Below are 27,023 nucleotides of genomic sequence, written 5' to 3'. Positions count from 1 at the left end.
CAGTTCTGATTTGAATTGAGAATTTACATATTTAATTGTAGACACCTGTCTAGTGAAACTTTTAGAGATGGTATCTTTCGTATGTCACGCACTGCTGCCCTCTACAGTCGCTCTCGAGTCGGCTACTAATAATGATTCTGGCAGATTGTATTATGACACTTGTTGCATCAGATGCGTGATGCATTTATTGTGTTTTCGCTGAGCATAAGTGACGGCATTGTTTTTATTGGATAAGATCAGTTTATTTTTCTTTCCAGTTTTCTTTTTTAGGTTGAACATATTTTAAAAAAAAAAACATACTTTAAAGCGTAACTTTAAAAAGGCGTACTCTTGACGGCCTCTAGAGGGCATCATCTGTCAATTCCTCTCTGCACGTGCGACAGGTGCTGCGCCAGGGAGGAATACTTTCACTGAAGAACGTGTTGATAAACCACTCGCTTTTTACATGATATAATAACTTCACACTCCTTAAAGTAACTGTAGTAGCCTATGTTGATGCTGATATTCTCCCGTCCTGAAATAATTTACTACAATTACACACTTGATGCTCATAAAAGCAGCGACGATTCTTTTCCCTCAAACTTTTAAGTATATGCCTTTTTCTTTTCTGTTCACAAAATCCATCCGACCTCTGCTGTCTTCCTCTGCAGTAACTCAAGAGATCTTTAATCTCAGTCTTTTATTAATTTTCTAATCCTTTAACCGGCCTTCACGGGTGGTTTCTAGCCCTGATTTCACCTCTCTGTCCTCCGATTATTTTTCACTCAATCATTGTCCCTCCGTGGAGCATGTGGAGACGCGTCCTGTAACGCAAAGCGCAAGCGCGTTTCAGTTGCCACGGGCCAGTGACGCACGGACGCGCAGCTGGCCAGAGGCACCGCGAGTGCGTTAGCGGCACACTGTGTGCCAAGTGACCCACCCGACAGAGTCTGCTGCGGGACATGGGGCAAACATTGCGAACGAGCGCACACCGGGCTCGACTCTACCAAGGAAGGCGCTGGAAGATGGCAGTATCCACACCGAACGTCTTTGCAGTGCACTGATGCGGTCAGAAAAGAAAGTAAAACAGGTAAACTGTGACATTTGCTTCTGTGTAGTGTGGGTTACGCAGTGTTGCTTTTGAACTTAACTTCGGTGCTGTGCTTGGAGCTGGAGTTCCATCAGGCAGAGCGCGCGGACTTACATCTTGCAGAAACTTAAACATGTCATTTAGAAATTTGATGTTGCTCCTAAATTTAACAGTTTGGTGTTTTGAGGTCTAGTGGGAATGCCGTTTTTCTGTTGTTACTTTTGTTGCTATCTCAGGATTGCAAATTAAATGATTACAAAGTCTACATACACGTGTGAAAAAGTCTGAAGCGTTTTGAAAATCTGAAGTTGAAAATCTTAATTAAAGCTCGAAATAATACATTTAAAAAGAAAAAGGAAATTATATGACGTTTAAGAAGAAATATTTAAGTTTTTGCACCATTTATAGGTCACTAATCAAATAAGTCAATTTGTGACGTTCATAATGCAACTATGTACAGACAGTTTCCATTAATTACAAGATGCTCTTTGGATGTTTCTCAAATCATGCTGGAGAACGTGATCATCGGTTTTTACACAAACTTGTTGAGTTAATGCTGCTGCCATTAAAGCAAAAGAGGGACAAACAAAGACTTCAGAAAATCAAACACACATGCTGACTTTTTTATAATATTTAATCTTTTTTAATGCAAAACAATCTTTATTTTCAATTCAACCTCTCACTTGATGTTGATGTTCAAGATGTTTTTTTTTTTTTACTTTTAATAGTAAAATAATTAAAAGTTTAATAATTAAATTAAAAAGCAAACTACAATTATTTTCACTAGTAGTCTCAGACTTTTAGACCCCATTGTAAATGTTTAATCTCTGAATAAAAATATAAATTTTTCAAACTTTATAAAAGCACTGCACATCAGAACTGTCACGTGTTCACTGAATGTCCTTAAATCTTGACATGACTTTGTGCCCTGCAGTAGGCTACTGCTGGGAAAGAGAGTCAGAGTTTGTGTTAAAATGTTCATAATGATTACTGAGGTTTTGTTTACGACACTGTACAAAATCAATATCTATTAGCAGCTATAAAGGCTGATTTGGGTTCCAGAATGCTTTTATCCCATCACAGTTGTTACAGTTAGATGCATTATATAATAGATTAGCTGTCTGTCTGTCTTTCTGTCTGCGTATTTAAATCTGATTAAGTTTTTGTCTTGTCATACAGTTGAGTACAGTACAGTGAATTATGGCGAGGAGTACTGAAAAAAAAGGATGACATTTTTGATGAGCAGGAATTTGTTGTTTTGATAGCAGCAGGTCAGTACTAAGCAGGCTTTTCTTTTCCTCCATTATAGGCATGCAGCCATAGCTGAGTCTCTCCAAAACGGCTTAGCCCAACTGTCCCACTTACCTCTTCATGTTCTGGCATCCATCATGGTGTATGGGCAGGTCCTGCACCGCCAAGGCCCCGAGGAGAGCTTCATCAACCTCAACGTCGGTGGCTTTAAGCAGCAAGTGGAACGTGTGGTCCTCCAACGCTTCCCCCACACGCGACTGGCCCAACTTCTCTACTGCAGCTCAGAGGCTGCTATTCTCCAGCTTTGCGACGACTATGCAGCAGCCGAACGCGAGTATTATTTCGACCGCAATCCACGTTTTTTCCGCTACGTGCTCAATTTCTATCATACCGGAAAGATCCACTTGATGGAAGAGTTGTGTGTGTTTAGCTTCAGCCAGGAGTTGGAATACTGGGGTATAAAGGAGCTTCACCTGGACGCTTGCTGCAGCAACAGATTTCAAGAACAGAAAGAGTACGCAGGAGATCAAGACTGGGGAAACGATGATGACCTGCAGAACCAGCTGCAGGACAGCTTAGATTCATCTATGGAGGAACTGTCGGCGTTTGACAAAGACCTGGAAAAGTTTGAGGGCACCTGGTGCTCCGAGAGGCGTAAGGAACTCTGGCTGCAACTGGAAAACCCGGGATACTCATGCTCAGCGAAAATAATAGCGGTGTTTTCGCTGAGTGTGGTACTGATGAGTATCGTAGCCATGTGTGTTCATAGCATGCCTGAGTTCCAACAGGTGGACGGTAATGACAAAGAAGTGGAGGACCCAGTGTTTGCTGTGCTCGAGACCTTTTGCGTCCTATGGTTTTCTATCGAGTTCGTCCTACGATTAGCTGTCACACCATGTTTGTGCAAATTCCTAAGCAATGCTCTAAACATAATTGATTTTGCCTCTATTGTTCCATTTTACGCCACGTTGGTGTTCGAAACCATGGATGCTGAGGAAAGCGAGGAGCTGGAGAACATAGGAAGGGTCGTGCAAATCCTGCGCCTCATGCGTATCTTTCGTATCCTCAAACTAGCACGGCATTCAGTCGGGCTGCGTTCGCTTGGGGCGACGCTCCGTCACAGCTACCATGAGGTCGGACTCCTCATCCTCTTCCTTTCCGTAGGAATCTCCATTTTCTCAGTGCTCATCTATTTTGTGGAGAGGGAGGATGAAAAGTCGGAACTGCAGACCATACCGGTGGGCTGGTGGTGGGCGACGATCAGCATGACCACGGTGGGATACGGCGACACGTATCCCGTCACGCTGGCCGGGAAACTCATTGCCACCTTGTGCATCATTTGCGGCCTGCTTGTAGTCGCGCTTCCCATCACCATCATCTTCAACAAGTTCTCCAAGTATTACCAGAGACAGAAAGCCCTAGTGGAGTCCGACCAGCTCCAACCAGAGGATGAAAAACTGCCAAATCTCAGCATGCCTTTTCTTTACATAGGAGACCTCTACGGACAAAAGATGACTTCTCTGGTGCGCAGCACGTCCTCCAAGAGTAGCGCAGGAAGCGAGGGAAACGTCACTGATGCTTCTAGCATTCAGGATGTTGAAATTGTCTGCCCTACTGGGATGCCACAGGCTGACAAAGAAACATAAATCAGGGGATCCTCGAATCTGGTCTTGGAGGGCCACTACTCTGGAGAGTTTAGCTCAAACTTTGATCAAACTCACTTACCTGTGATTTTCAAGGGATCTTGAAGATCTTGATGAGGTGTGTTTGATTAGGATTGGAGCTAAATTATGCAGGGCAAGATTATAGGAAACCAGACATAAATGCTAATATGCACAACCTCAAATGAATAGAGTGAGAAGAAACAAATATAAACTTCCTTGCTTATATTTGCAGCACATGTTGAGGGAAACACTACAGGACCCTAAGACTCAAGGCTCTTGTTTCTTACTGAGCAACTCCTGGACCATCAGTCAAAAGCACTTTTTCTCTTTAGTTCTCAGGGTGAAAATATCTCAAGCTTTCCATTATTTATGGATCAAAACCTGTTATGGACACTAATCTATACAACAGGCTAGCAGTAACATTGATGCTCTATACCCAATTAAAAGCACTGATTGACAGGTGTTTTTTTATTATTCTTTGGACAAGCTGTTCATTTAATTACAAGCCTTTCTGCAGTGCCTGTGGGAAAATAACTATGCTTAAATGTTTTATAGGCAATGACAGCATCTAAAATGCTGGACTTCCGATGGCATGTTGGTGTACACCATCCTCCCTAATGTGTCCATCAGAGAGGGGAGGACGGAAAGAGTGCATGCATATTTCAACAAGAGAAAGGAGAGAAGAAAGCAGGGAATAGGTGTTACAGTTGAATAAAGTGTTGATGTACAGTAGATTTAAGTCTCTGCTCTTTGTTCTGAAATCACTGCATGTTTCTTTAGAGAGATGAAGGTTCTTAAAAGAAATGGTTCACCCCGAAGTGAAAATTATGTTATCTACAAAACCCCATGTCCTTTGAAACTCCTATTCTGTTATTTTGATGTGAAACACAAAAGATACAGCTCTTTTCAATACAATGCAGTTTATAGGGACCACAAAAAAAAAAAAACGCCTGCCTTCATAAAGGGCTTAAACACAAGTAAATAAACAACGGAGGAGTAGTTGATCGGAGTTGTGCACTATTCTCTAAATCTGCTGAAGCTGTACTATGTCAGCAGGCTAAAATTGTTATTTTTTTGAAAGTCTTTCCTTCCAGTGGACTATTAATTTGAGAACCATAATTGACGTCAGTACGTTGAATCCTGATTTGTGAATGAATCAGCATGATTTGGAAAGAACTGACTCAAAGGAACGATTCGTTTATTGATCCAACTCTTCAGTTCAGTTCACTGACAACAATTCTGAAAAGACCTGCATGAATGTTTTTTTTCAAAATATAATTATTTTTTCCCCACAGAAGAAAGCTATGACATAGTAAAAGTAAGTAAAAGATAATTTTTTAAGTGAACTGTCGCTTACATCTTTTACATTTTAATCGTTTTAATCGAGTGTTTCTTTACAGTTAGTTTGTCCCACCCTCTCATATGACTCATGAGTAATGCCTTCTGCATTATTGCATTAGTGTATTATCAATAATGCCTTATTGAGCATCATGTTCAGCTATTATCTGTCCTCTGCACGGAGGGAACATATTCTCTCTCCATCTTGCTGCCTCTCTCATTTTTTTGAAGTGATTTATGTCAGTAGGCTGTATTAGCAAGCGAGATTTGGCAAGTGGCTTTAACTTGGATAGATCGGTCTATTTTTGAGATGTGCCCATTGATCAATATGTCACACTTGTGTGCTCAAGTGTTTAGGGGCAGACCTGAATGTCTCATGATTTACACGAATGATGCAACTGACCCTTTCAGCTTCAGAAAACTCAAGAGATTTAGTCAAGTTTCAAGGGGAACGTGACTGGAAATAGAAAAATGTCCTTCATTACACTTCTCATTCACGTTCTTACATTTATACTGGGGCTTTAGTAATTTTGTAATTAGAGTGCTTGAAAAATACAGAGTGAGAAGTGGTTATTGTTTGTGTGTATATAGGAAAAGATTTCAAGAAATAATTTCCTTTTAGAAATTGATTACATGCCGTGTACTGTGGCAGGGTGACTCCTCTCCCTCCTCCAAGCCAGAAATATGAGGCCACCGCAAAGAGTCACATTTCTTGTTCAAACCATTGGTTTGGACAACTCACACAAACCTAAGCATGTTGTTTGCAAAAATATATATGCAATCACAGCACTGTTCCTCTGACGTTATCTTTGTTCTGTTCTGTTGCAATATGAGCTGGTGGTTTAGGATGTAGGTTTTCACCCACAAGCTAAACCCACAAACCAGCGAGTTCTCACATATGAATATGGCACTTAAACCTGAAGTTCTTCAGAAGTGAGGTGTGCAATGCCACCAAACACAACTGCAAAAAGAAATTCTCTAGACTCCCCATTTTCAGTTTTTTGGAGAAAGATATTTGGTTTGTCTTGTGCCAGAAATACTCTATACCGTTCAAAAGTTATATATATAAATATAAACATAAACATATAAAAAAAATTAAAAGTGCATTTAAAAAAAATGCAGACTTGATGAGAAAAAGAAACGTAAATAAGTCAGTAATTAAATAATCTTACTGACCCTAAACATATGAACACGTAAAATTACATTTTGTCAATATTTTAGTCAATTTTAATCTGCGTTTAATTTTAGTTTGATGAAACCAGTCATAAGCAGGACAATGACATTAGATTATTTGAAACAGTAATATTGTTTCTACACTCTTCTTCTTCAAAAACTTTGTTTGTGTACTGTTAATACAATAATCTAGCAGTGTTATTTTCTCCTTGACATTTTCATCAAGAGTATGTTTTAATTAAAAATTGTTATATATCATGAAGTTTTCCTCTCATCTTTATTTAATCAGAAAACCCAATGTCAATGAACATTTTTGTCAGTAATTTAGTTGACAAGGTTACCTCGCCAAAGCACCTCTGCTCAAACAGACCGCAAAAATCACACATTTTACCTTTAGCTGCTTATGTTGATGGCTGGTCATAAAACTTATTTGTTTGCTCGGGTGATAAACCAGCTTAACAGCACCTATAAATGTCCAATTAAACTGCTTTTTAACATATAATTAATCCAACAGTTGCATAAATCATCAGCCGAAAGATGTGTAACAGGTGAGTTTGGAAGCATAACATCTTCAATGCTTCCTGTCTCAAGCAATTTACCACCTCCTCTACATGGGTCAGTTCACATCCTGCTCTCTCTCTCCTTTTCTCTCGTCTCTTGCTTTCCCTTCTTTCTTACCTCACACATGGGAAATTGGATGGAATCATGTGCCAGTGGATGAAAATAGTTAAAAGGCTGTGAAAAGAAGTGTCTGAAGCTTTGGGGAAAACAGAGAGGTGATTTGTTTTGAAGTTTTGAGGTACACTAAGAATCACAGTGAACAAGCCAACATGGTGACTCGACTCACTAACCATTTGGAAAAGTAATGTCACTTTTACAGTTATTCACAAAAGACAGCACGTTTATTTTGACACCGGCATAATAATACTGATCAAAAACGTGTATAATAGATTATAAACATAAGTGGTTCATGCTATCTATTGCACCGATAAGCTAAACTGAACGATTCAATAAAATCTGTGACATGACAAAATCAATACAGCTACCCTGAAAGCAACATTACCAATCTTCTTGTTGATCAATGGAACTGGTCCAGTGACGGCATTCCAACTCCTGCGGAAGCAGTACTAAGCCTCATTCAGACTGTCAGCCCAAATCCGTATACTAGCAGTAGGCCTATATTGTGTTTTTCCGCTTGACTTGCACTTCGCAATGACACAAGCTTGTTTCTGCAAAGATGTTCAGCATGTTTTCTGCAAAAACGTCTGACGTGTTTACATTTTACGTGGCGTGAGGACATGAAAACTACGCTATCCGATCTGACCGGTCAGACTGAAACGGATTTCCAGAAATGCGATTTGAATAGGATTCCAGACCACATACGAGTGTAGCTCGAAACGGATTTGCCCAAATCGGATTTCATGAAGTTCGTTGCTGTTCAGACTATCTAAATATGATCAGATTTCAATCGGATTTGCACAAAAATCGGATTTGGGCTGACAGCTCAGAACCTGCTCCTGTTTCTCACAATCTGAAGATTGCCTGTCCCTGAAGAAAGCCAGACCCATCTGTTCCGCAGGGCTGATATGATGATCTTTGGCTGGGCTGGTGTGATGTCGTGTTCAATCACCTGGAGTTCTAGAATTGAATTTGGAATGTTGAAGAGGTCACATACTCGGCCAGTGTTCCATCTCCCCCTTTGGCCTTCAGCTGGACGGTTCTACACTTCACAGTGTTCTCATCAACTGGAGGTCACCTGTCCACAGTATGTATATGTATTGATCTTATTTCCTTGTTTGAATGCTTAACAAAATAATTCATTCAGAAGTTATTCATCATTTACTCAACCTATAGTGTCATTCCAACCTTTATCATTTTCTTTTGTTACGCAAAATTTTTAGATTTTTTTCTCTCCATATAACACAAGTGGATGGTGGTTTGTACTGCCAAGCAAGTCTGAAGTCAAGTAATTGATGATACAAATATAAATTTTGGGGCACTATTTTCCTTTAATATGAAAAAGTCAAAGAAAAGTTTGATTTTGCCAGTTTTATATATTATTAAAATAGTTGCCAGTTTTTTATTTTCAAGTCTCTTATGTACGGTGGCCGAGAGAGCTCAAGGCGCTGCAACTTCATAAAACACATGCAAATAGACAAAACACCAGCAAGAAATCAAGAAAACATCTTCATCATTTTGACAACACATGCGCTTCAAATGAGCATTTGCAGCGTTTCTCAATTTGCATGTGTTGTGAGGATTTGCAGCGTTTATTAATTTGCATGTGTTGTGAGCATTTGCAGCATTTCTCAATTTGCATGTGTTGTGAGCATTTGCAGCGTTTCTCAATTTGCATGTGTTGTGAGCATTTGCAGCGTTTCTCAATTTGCATGTGTTGTGAGGATTTGCAGCGTTTATTAATTTGCATGTGTTGCAGCGCATGTGTTGTCAAAATGATGAAGATGTTTTCTTGATTTGCTGGTGTTTTGTCTATTTGCATGTGTTTTCTGAAGTTGCAGCGCGTTGAGCTCTCTCGGCCACCGTACTTATGCTTACCAAGGCTGCATTTATTTGATAAATATACAATAATGTTGTAAAATGTTATTACAACTTCAGAACTGTTTTCCATTTTAATATACTTTAATATGTAATTAATTCCTGTGATGCAAAGCTGAATTTTCATTAGCCATGATTCCAGTCTTCAGTGTCACATTATTATTTATTATTTCATAATAAATGCTGATTGAATAAATGAATAATGATAATGATAATTGTTTTGTAAATGTCTTTAATGTCACTTTTGAAAACCTTAACCGGTACTGTGTGTCCTAATTCTAAATAAATTACACTTAATAATAAAGGTGTTTCAAGATACCACAGAAAAACCTTTTTTTGTCTAAATGGTTTCATAAAGAACCTTTAACATCTGAAGAACCTTTCTGTTCACAAAAGGTTCTTTGTGGCAAAAGAAGGTTCTTCAGATTATAAAAAGGTAAGAAAGATATGGTTCTTTAAAGAACCTTTGACTGAATGGTTCTTTGTGGGACCAAAAATGGTTCTTCTATGGCATTGCTGTGAAGAACCTTTTAAGCAGCTTTATTTTTAAGAGAGTACAAACTCTGGGTCATTGGTTAATGCTCACACTGTGCCTTTGCTGCTTTTTTAGTGAAGGTGAGGAAGATGATGGCATCAGAATCCAATATTTGCTTAATCAGCAGCTTGTGCTTATTTATCTGAGTCAAAGATCAGAGAACGGCCGATCACACCAAACATCAACAATGTCAGCCAATATCTGATAAGAAGGACATGGCAGAGGACACAGCAAAGAACTCACTGACATAAACACCCAAAACCAGGCGTAGGTGTGTGTGTGTATCTGTGTAACTGTGCTATCCGCACTTTGTTTTACAAAGTGAGATTTAGGAAATTTGTCTGCAAGACACCAGGTTGCACATGTTCACTTTAACTTTCAGTCTCCTTCAAAGAAATATCCCAGAGTTTCCTTCATAACCTTCAGAGAATGATCAGGAAAGATGTCGAGGTTTGGCCAGAAAGAGAAAGGGAGCAGGAAAACCGGGCGGCCCCAGCAGATGGAGGTTAGGGTTCTCCAGTTTATTCCATTTCAAAGAGGTAATGGGCTGTGAAATGAATACACAGTAAGCATTTTTCTTCAATGTGAGGACAGTTTCATTCAACATACGGACATGGAAATTAGTGTGTATGTTTGTTGGTTTCTGCCGGTGTGTGTACGTGAGCTGTATTATTAATTATCCGTCATTTTCCTAATGAGCCTTCTGCGATTTAAACTATGACAGGCACTTCCGTTTTGGGAAACTTCCTTTTAAAAAGTCATACAAATCATAAAATTGCGCTACAAATAATCCTTATCCATCAGTTTGACTGAATGAGTTTTCCTTTGTATTCAGCTGTAACAATATGAAAAAAGCACAGCATCATGGGCTGTACGAAAAAGGTGGAAATTCACCTTTAGTCTTACACACTCACAGTACGGCCTGAAAATTATGTATTGTTTTAAAGGTCAACATTAAATGTCATGTTTGATGTAATCATACTAGTATGAGTATGTATGTGAGTTAGGACAAAAGGTCATTGGTTCTCGTGAATGTTAAGCTCAAACACACACACCGTCCCGTTTTGGTGCATATGCATCTCACAGCTCTCTTCCTCTTCCCCCTGCACTCCTGAGATCAATTCCCATTTAATTAGGGTCTGAAAGTTGTTAGCGTTCACTGTGAAGTGCACACACATGTGAAATGGTTACTGATGACTAACACTTTTCTTTCTTTACGGCTGCGTCACTTCTGCAGCTGCTGGCATTATTGCAGACTGCGCGATCTGCAGTGTGTGCGAGGTGTTTCATAATGCTACGCTGCTCGGATGACTTGACTCTAATTAAGAGCACAAATCATGTCTCTAGAGGGGAAATGCTCTATGGATTTTGTAGATCTTTGCTTGCATTGCTTTATATACATGTGAATCTTCAGGATAGATGTTTGTAATAACATTGAATATTCCTTATTGTGTGACATCACACTGTGGCGCTCCAAAAACAACAAAATACCAGGAACCTTAGAAAGTAGTATATATTTTGGATGATATATATTTGAAAATCTTCCGTTGCAAGGCAGCTCTTAGCACTTGCATTCTCCATTCTCCATTCCAACATGTTTCACGAGTTAAAAACAGTATCTCCACTTATGGTCCAAGAAGTTTCCTTGCTGAAGATTTCTAAGCATTGAACACAATAAAATTAGCAGTATAAGTATTGATCTTCTCTTTGACAGACTTCTGACACTGCTTTTAACCCTGGCTTCGAAACTTTAGGGATGAATACCACAAACCATCTTTTTTAATGCATCTTTTAGTCTTTCTGAGTGCTCTGTGTATTTAAATGCTTGCTTTCCGCAAAGTCAGAGAGAAAAAGAAAGAGAGATGCATTAATGGGATGTATATTGCTTTGATGGAGAAACCAGAGAAGGCCTTTTGTTTTTATCCACTTAATTGTGTTTTTAGGACAGCAGCAACACAATCAAATGGAAAATCTAATGAAATTGTAACAATGATAATGGACAAATTGTTTTAGTCAGCAAAGCTCTCATTCAGTCTTTGATTCAATGCAGAGGAGTTTTCCGAAATCATTTAATAAGTATACCGTTCAAATGTTAGATATTTTAAAGTTATTGAAAGAAGTGTTTTATGTTCACCATCACCAAGGCTGCATTTATTTGTGGAGAAAAAATAACAGTAAAGTAAAAACACTAAAAACAGACATTTTGTGAAATATCATTAATTATTTTAATATAACGATTTTCTTTTTTTAGTCTATGTGACCCTGGACCACAAAACCAGTCATAAGGGTCAAGTTTATGAAATTGAGATTTATACATCATCTGAATAAATAAGCTTTCCACTGATGTATGGTTTGTTAAGATAGGACAGTATTTGGCCGAGTTACAAGTATTTGAATTTCTGAAATCTGAGGGTGCAAAAAAATCAAAAGACTGAGAAAATTGCCTTTAAAGTTGTCCAAATTAAGTCCTTAGCAATGCATATTACTAATCAAAAATTAAGTTTGAATATATTTACGGTAGGAAATGTACAAAATATCTTCATGAAACATGATCTTTACTTAATATCCTAAGGATTTTTGGCATAAAAGAAAAAAAAAGATAATTTTGACCCATACAATGTATTTTTGGCTATTGCTACAAACATACCCGTGCTACTTATGACTAGCTTTGTGGTCCAGGGTCACATATTTTAACATGTTATGTATTCCTGTGATGGCAAGGAACAATTTTCTGTAGCCATTTCTGTATTATTCAATGTCAAGTTATCCCTCAGAAATGATAATAATATGCTGATTTAGTGGTTAAGAAACATGTCTAAAACAGTTGTGCTGCTTAATATTTTATTTTAGTAGTTTTTCTTGGAAACATATATAAAAACATATAACCATATAATGGAAATATATATTTCCACAAAGGTCAAAAGAACTTGAAATATTTAAAATAGAAATCTTTTGTAAGACATTCTAAATATCTTCACTGTCACTTTTGATCAAATTGTGTCTTTGCTGAATAAAAACATCAATTTCTTTTCATAAAAAAAACTATTTTCTTAACAGCATAAAGGTGAGTAAATGATGCATCCAGAAAAAATTAATAATAATAATAATTATCTTGGTCAGTAGTCATATCAAACTGTGAGATTGAATTCTGTTTTACAAATTTGATCTGAACTGAAATTTTCACTTCTAAGTTTCAGGTGCACATTTGCAGAAGGACACTATCTTTCTCTTGTCCCATGTCAATACAGCATTTGGCAGGCAAACTTTGCAGAAGCTGTTCAGGCAGGCAGGTGAGTGAAACAGCGGTCAGCACGACTCTGCGGGATGAATCGAAGGCTGTGCCACTTAAATCTCACATGAGCGTGACATCACTTTGTCAGCATGTTTTGTCTCTGTCTTCAATGGTAGTGAGGATGAGTCACAGGCAAATGATGACCAAGTCAATCCAGATGCATCCTGGCTGCGTTGAGTTCCATCTTGCACTACTATGATAAGGATATGAGAAGGTTAGTTGATAGTTTTTTCACTCCGCACAAATCCAGCTGGACTTTAGGTCTTACGCATGCATACATTACACACTCAAGCAAAGTGGATATACTGTACGTCTCTAACCAACCCGGACGTGAAGCTAAATGACCTCCTGCCTGACTGATGCTTTCTGGTGGTCCAGCAGCTTTATATAACCTTCAGGAGCAAATTAATGCTGACGGCACACAAAACAGCTGCTCTGCACTTGCTCTCTGCATGCTATCTGCATAAAGCAGCCCTGATAGAGATACGTGTGCTATTTGTTCATTAGATGTGAAGTATTCTGATCAATAATTCTGAATATTGGAGGCTGCTGAAGCTGGCGGATGTAGTCATAAATAGTTAGCAGATATTAATTAGACAGTCTACTAATATTCTAATGAGAGTTTGTTGACGTGTAGTTGCAAAGTTACTTATTGTAGAAAGAATGTTTAAAAGAGACCATCAAAATAAAGTGTTACAAATAATTATTTTCATTATTATTATTAGGTATATATATTTTTATAGAGTGCTCTGGAGAAGCACTATAGTCTATAAGGCAAGCATTATTATTATTATTATTATTATTATTATCATTAGTAGTAGTAGTAGTACAACCCAAATTCCGGAAATGTTGGGACGTTTTTTAAATTTGAATAAAATGAAAACTAAACGACTTTCAAATCACATCAGCCAATATTTTATTCACAATAGATCATAGATAACATAAATGTTTAAACAGAGAAATTTGACACTTGTATCCACTAAATGAGCTCATTTCAAATTTGTTGCCTGCTACAGGTCTCAAAATAGTTGGGATGGGGGCATGTTTACCATGGTGTAGCATCTCCTCTTCTTTTCAAAACAATTTGAAGACGTCTGGGCATCGAGGTTATGAGTTTCTGGAGTTTTGGTGTTGGAATTTGCATTATCTTACATTATACAATGTTACTTATACCAATATATACTGTACTACTAGTACCATTTTTTTAATTATTTTTTACTATTATTATTACTATTATTAGCAATAGTAGTGGTAACTGGATAATAATGTAACGTATTAATACTAGTTGCAGTACCAGTTGTAACTTTGTAACATTTGGCAAGAACATTTTATAATCATATTTAATTTGTCCATTTTCTTTGTGTATAATATTTTTAATTACAAAAAATTGCTTTGTGCTTTTAAAATTGAGGTTTGCTTTGAATGTGTTCAGGGAAGAGTAGTGTTGGGTTTACTGGATGGCTAGAGCGTGTATTGTAATCTGTTGTCTGTCATGTGTGATGTTCAGATAAAACAGAATCTCTCTCACGCACTCTTTCTTACGTGAGGGTGACTGATGTAATTAGTATTTGCTGTTCTGTTGTGTTTGTTCTGATGAGCACGGGTGAGATGGTCATCAGGAATTCAATTCTAAATCCTTAAGAGATACGAAAACACACTCAGAAATTAGCATTTTCTGTCTTACACACTAACACAGCACTCACTCAATGCCATTAGGATTCTGTCTCTGAAACACTCTCCGTCAAACTGTCAACCTCATTACCACACTGCATGTGCATTCGCTGCCTGACAAATATAGACTTACATGCGCATACCATCTAAAACATGACCGGACTTTAAGGGACTGGATTACCACTGGATACAATAGGAGTGAACCAACAACAGGAAGGGATCAGGCTCATCTGTGTAAATAGTTTCTTCTCAGGCTTCAGATTAAGGCCTCAGTAATAGAGTGAATGTGGGTGAAGATGAATTGGCAGGACTATTACACACACACACAGATTTCTTGTTTAAGCTATTGCCTAGAATTTAAGAGAAGTTTGTTTCAAAATATATGAATGCCTGAGTTGATCAAAATCGAGTGTTTTGATGGTTAGCCAGTGAGCGATGTCAAAGATGTGCCGTAAGGACAGAGTAACCGATTTCTGCTTTATCAGCTGAATTAAGGTCCTGCCAAATCATTCTGCAGCAAATCTAGTCAGTTTCCTATGAATCTTCCTCAAGGGGGTGCGGTTTTTCTTTTGGCTGCAATTTTTTTTTGTGCTTGTTTTAATCTATTTATTCAAATTACTGAAACTTGAGAAACAACTGGAAATTTGCCTCTCAAGAAAATTATTAAATAAAATGCTGTATCCTGTAATCACAAACAAAAGTGATTGCTTCATTCCCTCTAAACCAATTATACAGCTGAAAAGGGAAAAGGCCCATTGTCCATCTCTCTCTCTCCCCAAGTATACTGTATATTGATATAATGCCTTTGGCCAGGAGCCATGTGTCTCATCAGCGCTTTATACACACATTAGTGTCACTTCCTCTCACTGCTGTAAATCAGCGTCATAACTCTAGTGCTGATTCCATATAGATCTAAATACTGTTTTATATTTCAAATATTTGTTCGTTTTGCTTGTAGCAGGGACATCACATACAGCTCGAAAGTTTGTGAGTAAGATTTTTTTCATACTCACCATAGCTGCATTTAATTGATCAATAATATAAAACTGAAATATTTACATTTAAAATATAATTAATTATCCCACATTATGAATTGTAAAATGTTATTCCTGTGATGGCAAAGCTGAATTGTCAGCAGCCATTACTCCAGTCTTCAGTGTCACAAAATCCTTCAGAACTCATTCTAATTTAATTTCTTATAATCAGTTGAAAACAGTTGTGCTGCCTTATACTTCTATGGAAACGTTTTAAAAATATTTAATTTTAATTTTTTTTTTGTTTTGTTTTTGTAACAATTTTTTGTCTTTACTGTCACTTTTAATCAATTTAATATGTCCTTGCTGAATAAAAGTATTGATTTCTTTCAAAAAATCTTACTGATCCAAAACATGCCATATCAATAGTTCTTAACTATTAGATTTTAAGTTAAGAACTACTGATAGAGTTTCATTTTTGATTGAATAATAGATCTATCATATCTGATAGGTTGGTCACAAGTTGAAAATGTTCAGCAGAATTGATTTGATTATTTCATGTCTGTCATGCCTCCCAGTTCTGCACAGACTGGTGATTGGATAGTGAATTCACTTCATTGTGACACAGTTTCTGTTTAGATTGAAATGTAATACAAAGGGCGTCATCACTCAGAAAAAATAATTTGTGCTTAATATTTAGCATGCCAGCGTTTGCAAAGCGTCACACAGTATGCAGTATAGCTGAGTGCTATACGTTTCAAGATGCATTGCATTTCATTTGGCATGAATTTAGCACTGGATTGTATAAAAGCAAAACCTGCACATTGTTTGTCATTGACAAGATATTATTTTTTAATGCCGTTTATGAAAGCTTTGCTTTTTATTGTGATGTCCACACAGGTTTACAGTGATCATTTAATCGTCGCACAAATTCTGTTCCATGCTGGTCAGGTCGGGTCACAGAAGTGCAGAATCGCACAGACTGTAAAAGTTACTATGTTTAGTTAATGGTGTTAGTAGAAAATGGCTTGCTGAATAAACTGATCTCGGATCAGCAATCAGTGCTGAAATATGGTTATTTGCCCGTTGGGAAATGAGCCTGGTTCTGAGTCAGCGAGGCGGTAGAGAGACACTGCCCAGTGTAATGAGCAGCCCCTCGTGTAATGTACTCCCATGAAGTTTAATGAAGTTACTCAGTGTTTCAGCTGTACAGATGGGCTGCATTTTCTCAGTAAAAGCTTTAGATCGTGATTGGTCATTCGGATGCAGGCATTGCTGCAATGCAGTAGTAGTAACAGCAAACACACACACATACGCTCACTATTCCCTCAGAGTGATCACTTTTATGTTCATAGGTGTCTCTGAGCCTCTGGCTGCTTTGTAATGATGAAATAATCCATTCTGAAGCCACAGATAACTTTTAGATGTGGTTTAGTGGTTTCATAATAGATTATTGGATTTTTCCATAATGCATTGTCCTAAAAGTTGCTGTATTCAATTAAGAGCAATGTTATTGCATTTTAGCAAAGTAGAAATGTTGTAAGCTATCATAATGCAGCACTAAAGGAAGCTTCTAATGTCTTAAAACAATTGCAGTCCCTAATTTATAACCATTTCTTCTTCATTTGACCAAGAATGTCCAAGTCAGTTCTTAACCATGAAGCACCAGCCACATAACTGAACATCGGTGACCTTCTACTTGATATAGAGTGTTTAAATTAAGATTGTGAATTTTGAATTAGGACATTCATAAATTGGTCTCTGCTTTAATCTGACCAGTATTCTCCTATAATTGTGTTTGCTCTTGGTTGACTGTGTAATGAGCTGAGAACAAGAGTATGTGTAAAACTGATGTAAAAACCAGGACCTTGTATTTCACTACTGAACAATATTATAGCACTATACTCAGACAGGATTTGTTTTCTAAAATTACATTTTATGTTTTTTTTTGTTTTTTTTTAATTTGACTTAGTCATTAATAGAGAATCTGTGTGACCTAAGTGTGGACTTAAGGTGTGGTCTTGGTGGGATTTAAGTCAAAAAGTATATCTGCGACCTCCTCAGTGAAAACTAGTCCTGTCCCAATAGGCCTTATGGCTTATTTTTGGGAATGATGTTAGTTCTTAATTTTCAGTGTGTCCTCCTTTTGCTTTTAATGACAACAGCACTTAAGATGCATGAACTCCACAAATTCACGACTTCGTTGACTTGGCCATATGATCCAAAATCATCCATCTTGTGCTTCAGTAGAATCAAAAACATTGGAGGTCTGTACTGTATGACAATTATTTGATTACTGGCCTTAAATAATGTAGAATATTGAATTAATTTTATGTCATAATATTTCCTTGCTTTATTTTTTAATCCTAAATAATAATATAAATACATTTTAATAAAATGTATTTTCAGTTTTGAAAGTGAAAGTGACATGTGGCCAAGTATGGTTACCCATACTAGGATTTTGTGCTCTGCATTTAACCCATCATTAGTGCACACACACCCGGAGCAGTGGGCAGTCATTTATGCTGCAGTTCGGTGCCTTGCTCAAGGGCACCTCAGTCGCGGTATTGAAGGTGGAAAAGAGCACTGTATATTCACTCCCCCCACCTACAATTCGTGCCGGACCTGAGACTCGAACTTGCAACCTTTGGATTACGAGTCCGACTTTCTAACCATTAGGCCACGACTTCACGACTTTGTTGTATTTACATAAAAAATAAATTAATAAATAAATTAAATACTTTTTTTCAGGTTTTTAATAAAAAAAATCCCAGACTTCTAGACCCTTAAGGTAAATGCTTGCATAGTAACATATTATGCTTATTTAGGAGATAATTTTATGTGCCATGGTTTCTGTTAAAAGCCTGATGTGTGTCTGTTGTGAATTTAAAGTGACTCTCTCCTCACTGGAATACAGAACGGCAGGACCATATAAAGAAATGAGAGCCTGGGGCGGTGGGATTGATCAGATGGAGCAGTGGCGTGCACAGGCATCCGGAGGGGCAGGAGCGAAATGGCGTTACAAGGGCACAATCGCGCACGCGGGGTGTGTGTGTGTGTGGATAGATTGGGCTGGGTGATGGGTTTGGTCCCTCTATAGAGGTGGGCGGTATGGTAAAAAATATAATATCACGATTTTATTTTTATTTTTTTTACAAATATGATTCACTATTTTATCACGATTCTTTATCATGTTGGTTTTTCTATTTTGCAAGTTGTTTGAGCATTACAGCCAAACTAATTTGACGTCTTCAAACTGTTTTGAAAAGAAGAGGAGATGCTACACCATGGTAAACATGTCCCCGTCCCAACTATTTTGAGATCTGTAGCAGGTATCAAATTTGAAATGAGCTCATTTAGTGGATAAAAGTGTAAAATTTCTCAGTTTAAACATTTGTTATGTTATCTATGATCTATTGTGAATAAAATATTGTCTCATGTGATGTGAAAGTCTTTTAATTTTCAGTTTATTCAAATTTAAAAAACATCCCAACATTTCCGGAATTCTGGTTGTAAAAAGCCTCTATTAAAACCTCTTTTCTGGCTCGCTGATCATGATGAGCAAGAGAGAAAGAGAGATTGCAGTTGTCTGTAATGATTAATCTTACACAGGTGTGCACTGATGAAGAGCTACGGTGAACAATTGTTTGAAATTGAGATAGAATTGTTAAAAATCTGAGAGAGAGAGAGAGAGACAGAAAGAGAGATTAGTTAGCTACTGCCATATTCTGAAAGGTTTGTGTTTTTCTGCCTCTGCAGAATGAGTTCATAAATATAAGCACAGTAATGGCTTTTGTGTCATGTCCAAATGTGTGCTCTAGCCTGTTTCACACTGTATGTATAAACTTGGCATTTTTACATTTATTCAAGATTTATGTGCCTAATACTAAAGTAGTTTTGGAGAGCCAGACTTTGTGAATTCCGATGCACATCAGCATATTTTGGTCAGGACATTTATGGGCAGGTAAATATGAAATCGATGATGCCATAATAAAAGATCAGCATATAAGACAATAGTTCATCCACATAATGGTGCAACAGTCTAAATGAAAGGTTATACTGACAACATATTGGAAATTGAGTGTAATATCTATTATACTCTTCTCAGAATGTGGCTACAGTATTGAAACCTGTGTTTTAAAAATGCTTATTTAGTAAGAGCAGTGTTATATCAATTTGTACAATGAGCATCATATTTATAAACCTCTGCAGTTTAATGATACTTGACCCAGAGGCCAACAATTAAAGCAGATCTCACAGAAACATCAGCCTGTTCTGTCTGTAAACCTGAAACTGAAAACTGTAACCTGATTTGACCGTCTGGATGAGGCTGCAACTTTACTGGAAAACATATTGTGAAAGAAAAGGCATTCATACACATTTACAGGCTGTAAATGTCAGTCAAGTCAGTCAATGGCTTAACATAGAGTAATTTTTTTATGAAGGCACTTTGAAAACTGTTTTCAAAAAGGCTTTCAAGGCCTGATCCTAGCTGACAAAATTATGTTCCTTTTTTAACTTTTTGCTACAATTCCTACTTATGAAAATGTCTTTTTTTAAATGTTTTAAAAACATTATACGAATGTAATGGGAACATTCCATTTGATCATTTTGCATAAATTATGGAATGTTACTTTTGAATATCGTCTGAATGTTCTGAAAAAAAACATTAAAAAAATTTCAAATGAAGATCCAACTAAATCGAATGATGTAGAAATAATTTAATATATTGAGAACATTATTAAGGACCAATTCTACTACCAATAACTAATGTTCCGTTGACGTTACTAGAGCTATTGTTTGCCAAATGTTAGCCAAAGTTCTGATAACATTCCCTGATAGTTTGTGTAGAATTTAAGAGTACTTAAAAAATTTTTTTGAATGGCCATTCACATTAGACTTTATCAAACTTTAAGGGTACGTTTACACAAAAAAGATGTACTGAAAACAAAAATGTTTTTCAAATTCAAGTTTTGCTCTTTTTACGATACAAATCGCAAAGCAGCTCTACAGGAAATTTAGTTTCCACAATATATTTATATATTGCAGAACCTTAATATATTTAACTTATGGCAAAATTTGGTAATTCTGTATGTTGTCTGAGCGTTGGCATCCTCTGAGGTCCTCTGAGGGGTTGGCATTATCTTTTCTCAGGTGTTCAGTCATCTCAGATCATTTAAGGGTTGGATCCAGACTGAAGCTTCTGTAATTCCTAGTTACCACGGGATGTTAATCACGGGCAGAAACAGAGAAACAAATAGAGACATAATTAGCGTAGCTGCTGTTCCATCTAAGCAAAAATGATTTGTTCAACCCAAGCTAAAGAATAATAATAATGTACATTTGATCAGATATAACTGCAGTACAAGATTACCCCGAACGTTATCAGGAAGGCTATTCCAGAGTTTGGGAGCCAAATGTGAAAAAGCTCTACCTCCTTTAGTGGACTTTGCTATCCTAGGTACTACCAAAAGTCCAGAGTTTTGTGACCTTAGGGAGCGGGTTGGATTGTAACGTGGTAGAAGACAAGTTAAGTACGCAGGAGCTAAACCATTTAAGGCCTTATAGGCAAGTAATAATATTTTGTAAATGATACGGAACTTAATAGGTAGCCAGTGCAGAGACTGTAAAATTGGGGTAATATGATCATATTTTCTTGACCTGGTAAGAACTCTAGCCGCTGCATTTTGGACCATCTGTAGCTTGTTTATTGAAGATGCAGGACAACCACCTAGCAGTGCATTACAATAGTCCAGTCTAGTGGTCATGAATGCATGAACTAGCTTTTCTGCATCAGAAACAGGTAGCATGTTTCGACGCTCTGCAATGTTTCTAAGATGGAAGAATGCTGTTTTTGTAACATGGGAAATATGATTTTCAAAGGACAAGTTGCTGTCTAATATAACACCCAGATTTTTGACTTTAGAGGACGTAACAGTGCATCTGATTCTGTGATTCTGTGTAATGTTTTTTGGCCCAATAAGTAATATTTCTGTTTTATATGAATTTAATAGGAGGAAATTATTGGTCATCCAATCTTTTAAATTTTTTACACAATCTATTATCTTAGATAGTTTAGAAGTTTCATCTGGTCTTGTTGAGATATATAGTTGAGTATCATCAGCATAACAATGAAAACTAATCCCGTATTTTCTAATAATATTACCAAGAGGCAACATGTATATTGAAAATAGCAGAGGACCTAGGACAGATCCTTGTGGTACTCCATACTTTACTGGTGATAATTGAGATGACTCCCCATTTAAATGAACAAAGTGGTAGCGATCGGACAGGTAGGATCTAAACCATCTTAAAGCCTGCCCTTGAATACCAGTATAGTTTTGTAATCGATCTATGAGTATGTCATGGTCTATAGTGTCGAACGCAGCACTAAGATCAAGTAATACTAGCAATGAGATGCAGCCTTGGTCTGAAGCAAGAAGCAAGTCATTTGTAATTTTAACAAGTGCAGTTTCTGTACTATGGTGAGGCCTGAAACCTGACTGAAATTCTTCATAGAGATAATTTTTTTTGCAAGAAGGAGCACAATTGAGCAGACACAACTTTTTCTAAAATTTTAGACATAAACGGAAGATTTGAAATGGGTCTGTAATTTGCCAGTTCATTAGAATCTAGTTGTGGTTTCTTAATAAGAGGCTTAATAACCACCAGCTTGAATGGTTTTGGGATGTGACCTAAAGATAATGATGAGTTAATAATATTGAGAAGCGGTTCTTCTGCTACAGGTAACAACTCTTTCAGTAGTTTAGTGGGTACAGGATCTAATAAACACGTTGTTGGTTTAGATGCACTGATAAGTTTATTTAGCTCTTCCTGTCTTATAGTTGTAAAGCACTGTAGTTTTTCTTTGGGTGCGATGAATGAAGCTGAAATACTAGACGCAGTAGAATATACATTTGATATTGTATTTCTGATGTTATCTATTTTATCAGTAAAGAAATTCATTACTATTAAACTGTGAGGGAATATTTAGATCGGGTGGCGTCTGTTTATTTGTTAATCTAGCCACTAAATAAGAACCTTGGATTGTTTTGGTTATTATCTATGAGTTTGCGGATATGCTCTACCCTGGCGGCTTTTAGAGCCGGTCTATAGCTGGACATACTGTTTTTCCACGCAATTCTAAAAACTTCCAAGTTAGTTTTTCACCATTTGCGCTCAAGAGTTTCTTTCTTGAGAGAATGGGTAGAACTGTTGTACCATGGCGCAGTATGTTTTTCTGTAACCTTTTTCAATTTGAGGGGGGCAACAGCTTCTAATGTATTAGAGAAGATAGTGCCCATGTTGCTAGTCATTTCGTCTAGTTCATGTGTATTTATGGTTACACAGAGCAGTTGAGATAAATCAGGCAGGTTATTTGTGATTCTGTCTTTGGTGGCTGGAACAATAGTTCTGCCCGGACGATAACGCGGAGCCATATAATTAATATCAGTAATACGCAGCATGCACGATACAAGGAAATGATCAGTAACATCATCACTTTGAGGTACGATATCTATATCGGTAAGATCAATTCCATGTGATATTATTAAATCTAGCATATGATTAAAACGATGAGTGGGCCCGGTGTCGTTTTGCTTGACTCCAAAAGAGTTTATTAGGTCAGTAAACGCAAGTCCTAACGCATCATTTGTATTATCAACGTGAATGTTAAAATCTCCGACAATTAGCACTTTATCAACATTAACTAATAAATCTGAGAGGAAATCTGCTAATTATTTTAGGAAATCTGTATATGGCCCTGGCGGTCTATACACAGTAGCCAGAGCAAGAGATAGGAGAGATTTATTTTGCATATCTAACAGTGTAACATTAAGCAGAAGTATTTCGAAGGAGTTAAACCTCCTGTATCCTGTTTTCTGAGTAACATTGAGAATATCACTATATATTGTTGCCACGCCGCCACCACGACCAGTCTGACGGGGCTCATGCTTATAACAGTAGCTTGGTGGAGTAGACTCACTCACCTTTTCCTTTGTGTTTTTGAAAAGTTTTGCATACAGACAACATTGTCAAAATTATTCCAGCTAAAACTACTAAAAATGCTATATAATGCAGGCCAGTAGCTGCAGTGTCACTTTGTAAAGAAACACAGCGTGCCTGTGCGCACCTACAGACTGAACACATTATACGCATTTGTATGACGTCACCTTTTTCACAAATTCACATTTTTGTAGTTTACATGGAGAAAATAACGGTATGGTTTTCAAAAACTTATTTTCGGGTCTCTAAAACACTATTGTCATGTAAATGAATGGCCAAAATGCAAAAAGGTATTACGTTTTTAGTTGAAAACGTTGCTGTGTAAAGTGGGCTGCACTTAAACCTGCTTTCATATTAAGGTACTACCTGTCCAGAAAAGTTGCTTAAATTCACTATTGCTTTATTTGTGTTATGTTATTCTCTCTCTCTTTCATTCTATATTGAGACAGCTGTTCTGGTCGGTTCATTCTAAAGTCACAGCTGCTGTGCTGCTCTGTGTTGCAGTGCATCTCAGGTCAGGTCCCTAGCAGGCAATGTATCGACCAGTCAAAAAGCCCTGTCAGAGCTTTGAGGATGTTTGAGGGTAACCTCATCTGACCTCTGATGGCTAAATATTGTGATTCCAGCCACAGTGTCATATCATAAAAATGGTGCAATTTAACTTCTCTGTTCTCTAGTTGGATTCACTCACAAGCTTTACTGGACTCTTAGTTTGGAGCTACACTATCTTGTTCTAAGGTGTGTTAGGAGTCACAGAATGGTTCAGATGTGCTCTCAATAGTGCTTGTAATTCTTAAGTGTAAAACACTCCAGACGGTCGGTTGGTGGACAGGTGTCCAGAGAGGCATTTAATGGGATGGCACATTTCTTCACTCTCCAGCAGGTTTACTCTTGGATGGGGGGTCATATTAAGAATTTATAGCTTTAATCTGACTCCTCTGGTTTTTTCTGGGGGGAGTAATAAGAATTTAATTTCTGAATGATGGAAAACAAGGGTTGGTTTCATTTGTTCGTTAAATTATCAGAAACCGTTTTATCAATGTATGCAAATCCATATTTCTCATATAGCCTAAATGTACAGCTGATAAGCTAAGCAAATATATTATACTTCAAAGGGTTTAAAAATATTAAAATCTGTTACTGTGTGACTTTCTCTCTTTCTGATTCTTTCTCCTTTTACATAACTTTCATTAAGGGAATTCCTGCCCTTTGATTTGGAGTGCAAATGAACACCGATGTTGTTTCCCCCCTTTCTCTTGCCCTAAAGGGAAATGCTCTGACAGGTTATTACCTTTATTTTCATGGAAAACAAATGTTCATAGCACTGTGTAGGTCACATTGTTTTAGAGGGCATTTGCTTTGGCTCAGAGCATAAAGTGATTGTCCGACAAGTTTTACAGAAAAGTGCTGAACTAATGTAATCAATGACAGATAATTTCTCCTTAGTAAACCATCAAGTTCAATTGGCCATTTGTCTTTGTAGACATGTATGTTTGTTCTATTATTTGCCTCATTAGTTGAACACCATTTCCAATATCTGCTTTGTTAATCTACAAATAGTCTGACTCCTGCCAATTCTAAGAACTGTGTGCCCTTTGCCACAACAGACAATTTTTGATGTGTATTATTGTATTACTTATTTGTGATGGCAGAGATTAATTTTCAGCAGCCATTACTTCATTGTTCAGAGTCACATGATTCTTCAGAAATCCCTATAATATTCTGATTTGCTGATCAGGAAACTTTTTTTTAATTATAATCAATGTTGAAAACAGTTGTGCTATTTAACATTTGGGCAGAAACTGCACTGCATTTTCTACATTTTATGAAGAACATAATTTATTTATTATATATTTTCACTATTATTTTCAATGTTTTGTGTGAGCTATTGCTACTTAAAGTTGCTATGAAACAGAACAGTTTTGTAAAAATTACAATCAGATCTATAACATGCATTATGAAAATAGACAGGAATTTTTGTTTCATGATGACTTTAAGTAATATGTAAGTGTATTGTCTGTTTTGCATGTAAGTGAGATTGGATTTGACTTATATGGAGAATAATATATATATTTTATATCTGTTTCTGCTGAGGACTCACTATTCAGGCTTTTCTCTGTAATTTTCCTCATTTGTTGCCTTTCACTTCTGAATACTTTCTGATACTGTCACATTTGCCTGAGGCGCTCTCTCTTTATCTCAATATCTCACCCCTTCTCTCTCCCGCTCTCTCTATCTGTCTCTCTGTGTGTGTGATGGAGTGTAAGCTGTAAGACTTATGAGGTGGAGATAATGGCAGGTGAATCTGATGTGTGAAGGTCTCTGGGTCGTTGCTTTGAGAGAGGTGTAAGCTCTTGCATATTGATACGAATCGAGCTTTTAAACACACGCATGTGCACACATTTCCTCCAGTATTGCTCTTTTGCTGTATTCCAATGCATATTCTTTTGTATTCACATGACAGAACATTACAGCAATGACAGAAGCCATAAAGAGAAATGAGATAGTCCCAATGGACCAGAATGAGACAGAAATTCTTGTTTTATTGTGGCTGTTTGACTCCGTGGCCATTTCAGGTGTGAAAGCAGAGTGTAAATAGTGCATGATATTCCAGTGTGGAGGAAAAAGGGGCATTAACATTCTATATACAACCTCTCCATCCTGTTGTTATTGGAAGCAGTGGTCCAGGAAATTCCCCTCAGCCTATTAAACTATACACGTATATCAAAGAATATTACTACTACAGCACACAACGCTTCAGCTTCTCCCCATGCACACATAACTGTTTGAAAATGGTGTAAAATCACCTGCGCGAGACACTAAATTCACTCATGCTAGCTTTCAAGTCCCTAATATCTCTTTTCTTTTCTGAAATTTTCATCAGAGATAAAAAGGAGCTGTTGTTTTCTTTAAAAAGCTGCACAGCTTAAAAATACCCAGTGGTTTTTAATAGTTTTTAAGAGGCAGTCTGGGAATGTCAGTATGTTTGAGTCTGTGTATGTATGAACTGATTTTAGGCCAGAGATACTTAAGATTTTGCCTGTTACAGTCCACATTAAACATACTTGTTCATCCTGGACTAGGCTTTGCATTGGGAAATCTATTTATATATCTTCCGTCCATCCGTCCTATAGATCCATCTGTCTGTCTATCAGTTCATCTAACTATCCATCATTCTGCCATTCTCTCCATCCATCATCCTTCTATCCATCCATCCATCCATCCTGCACCTAAATGACACGTAAAAGCAAAACTAACTGTGGTTGGTCACTTTGGTGAAAAGTCAGCAACTGCAGTAAGAAGCAGACTAAGTTTTTGGCATCAGAATTCCCTCTCTCTCTCTCCTTGAATTATAGTTTGCTGAATTTGTGCTATATGCTAAACCGAACCTATTTTTTAAGCTGAGTAAGTGTCAGGTCCCCCTCTGTGTCTTTACCTCTGCCTGAGCTGATGTGCTGTTTCATTGTTCTCTTAGAAGCAATATCTTGTCCCCATT

General features: G+C 37.3%; 1 protein-coding gene across 1 annotated transcript; it reads left to right on the top strand.

The window, feature by feature from the left end:
* Positions 1–823: 823 nt before the first annotated feature.
* On the top strand, positions 824–4,715 carry LOC306882310 (delayed-rectifier potassium channel regulatory subunit KCNS3-like). The gene is made up of 2 exons (XM_079436849.1): positions 824–1,069; positions 2,379–4,715. The coding sequence occupies exon 2, from the start codon at positions 2,458–2,460 to the stop codon at positions 3,964–3,966; it is 1,509 nt and encodes a 502-aa protein (XP_079292975.1). The 5' UTR covers positions 824–1,069; positions 2,379–2,457; the 3' UTR covers positions 3,967–4,715.
* Positions 4,716–27,023: the final 22,308 nt, after the last annotated feature.

This window comes from Barbus barbus (genome assembly GCF_936440315.1).
Source record: "Barbus barbus genome assembly, chromosome: 16".
Classification (NCBI taxonomy): domain Eukaryota; kingdom Metazoa; phylum Chordata; class Actinopteri; order Cypriniformes; family Cyprinidae; genus Barbus; species Barbus barbus.
Note: the sequence above shows the minus strand (reverse complement) of the source record. Positions and strands in the feature narration are given on the sequence as shown.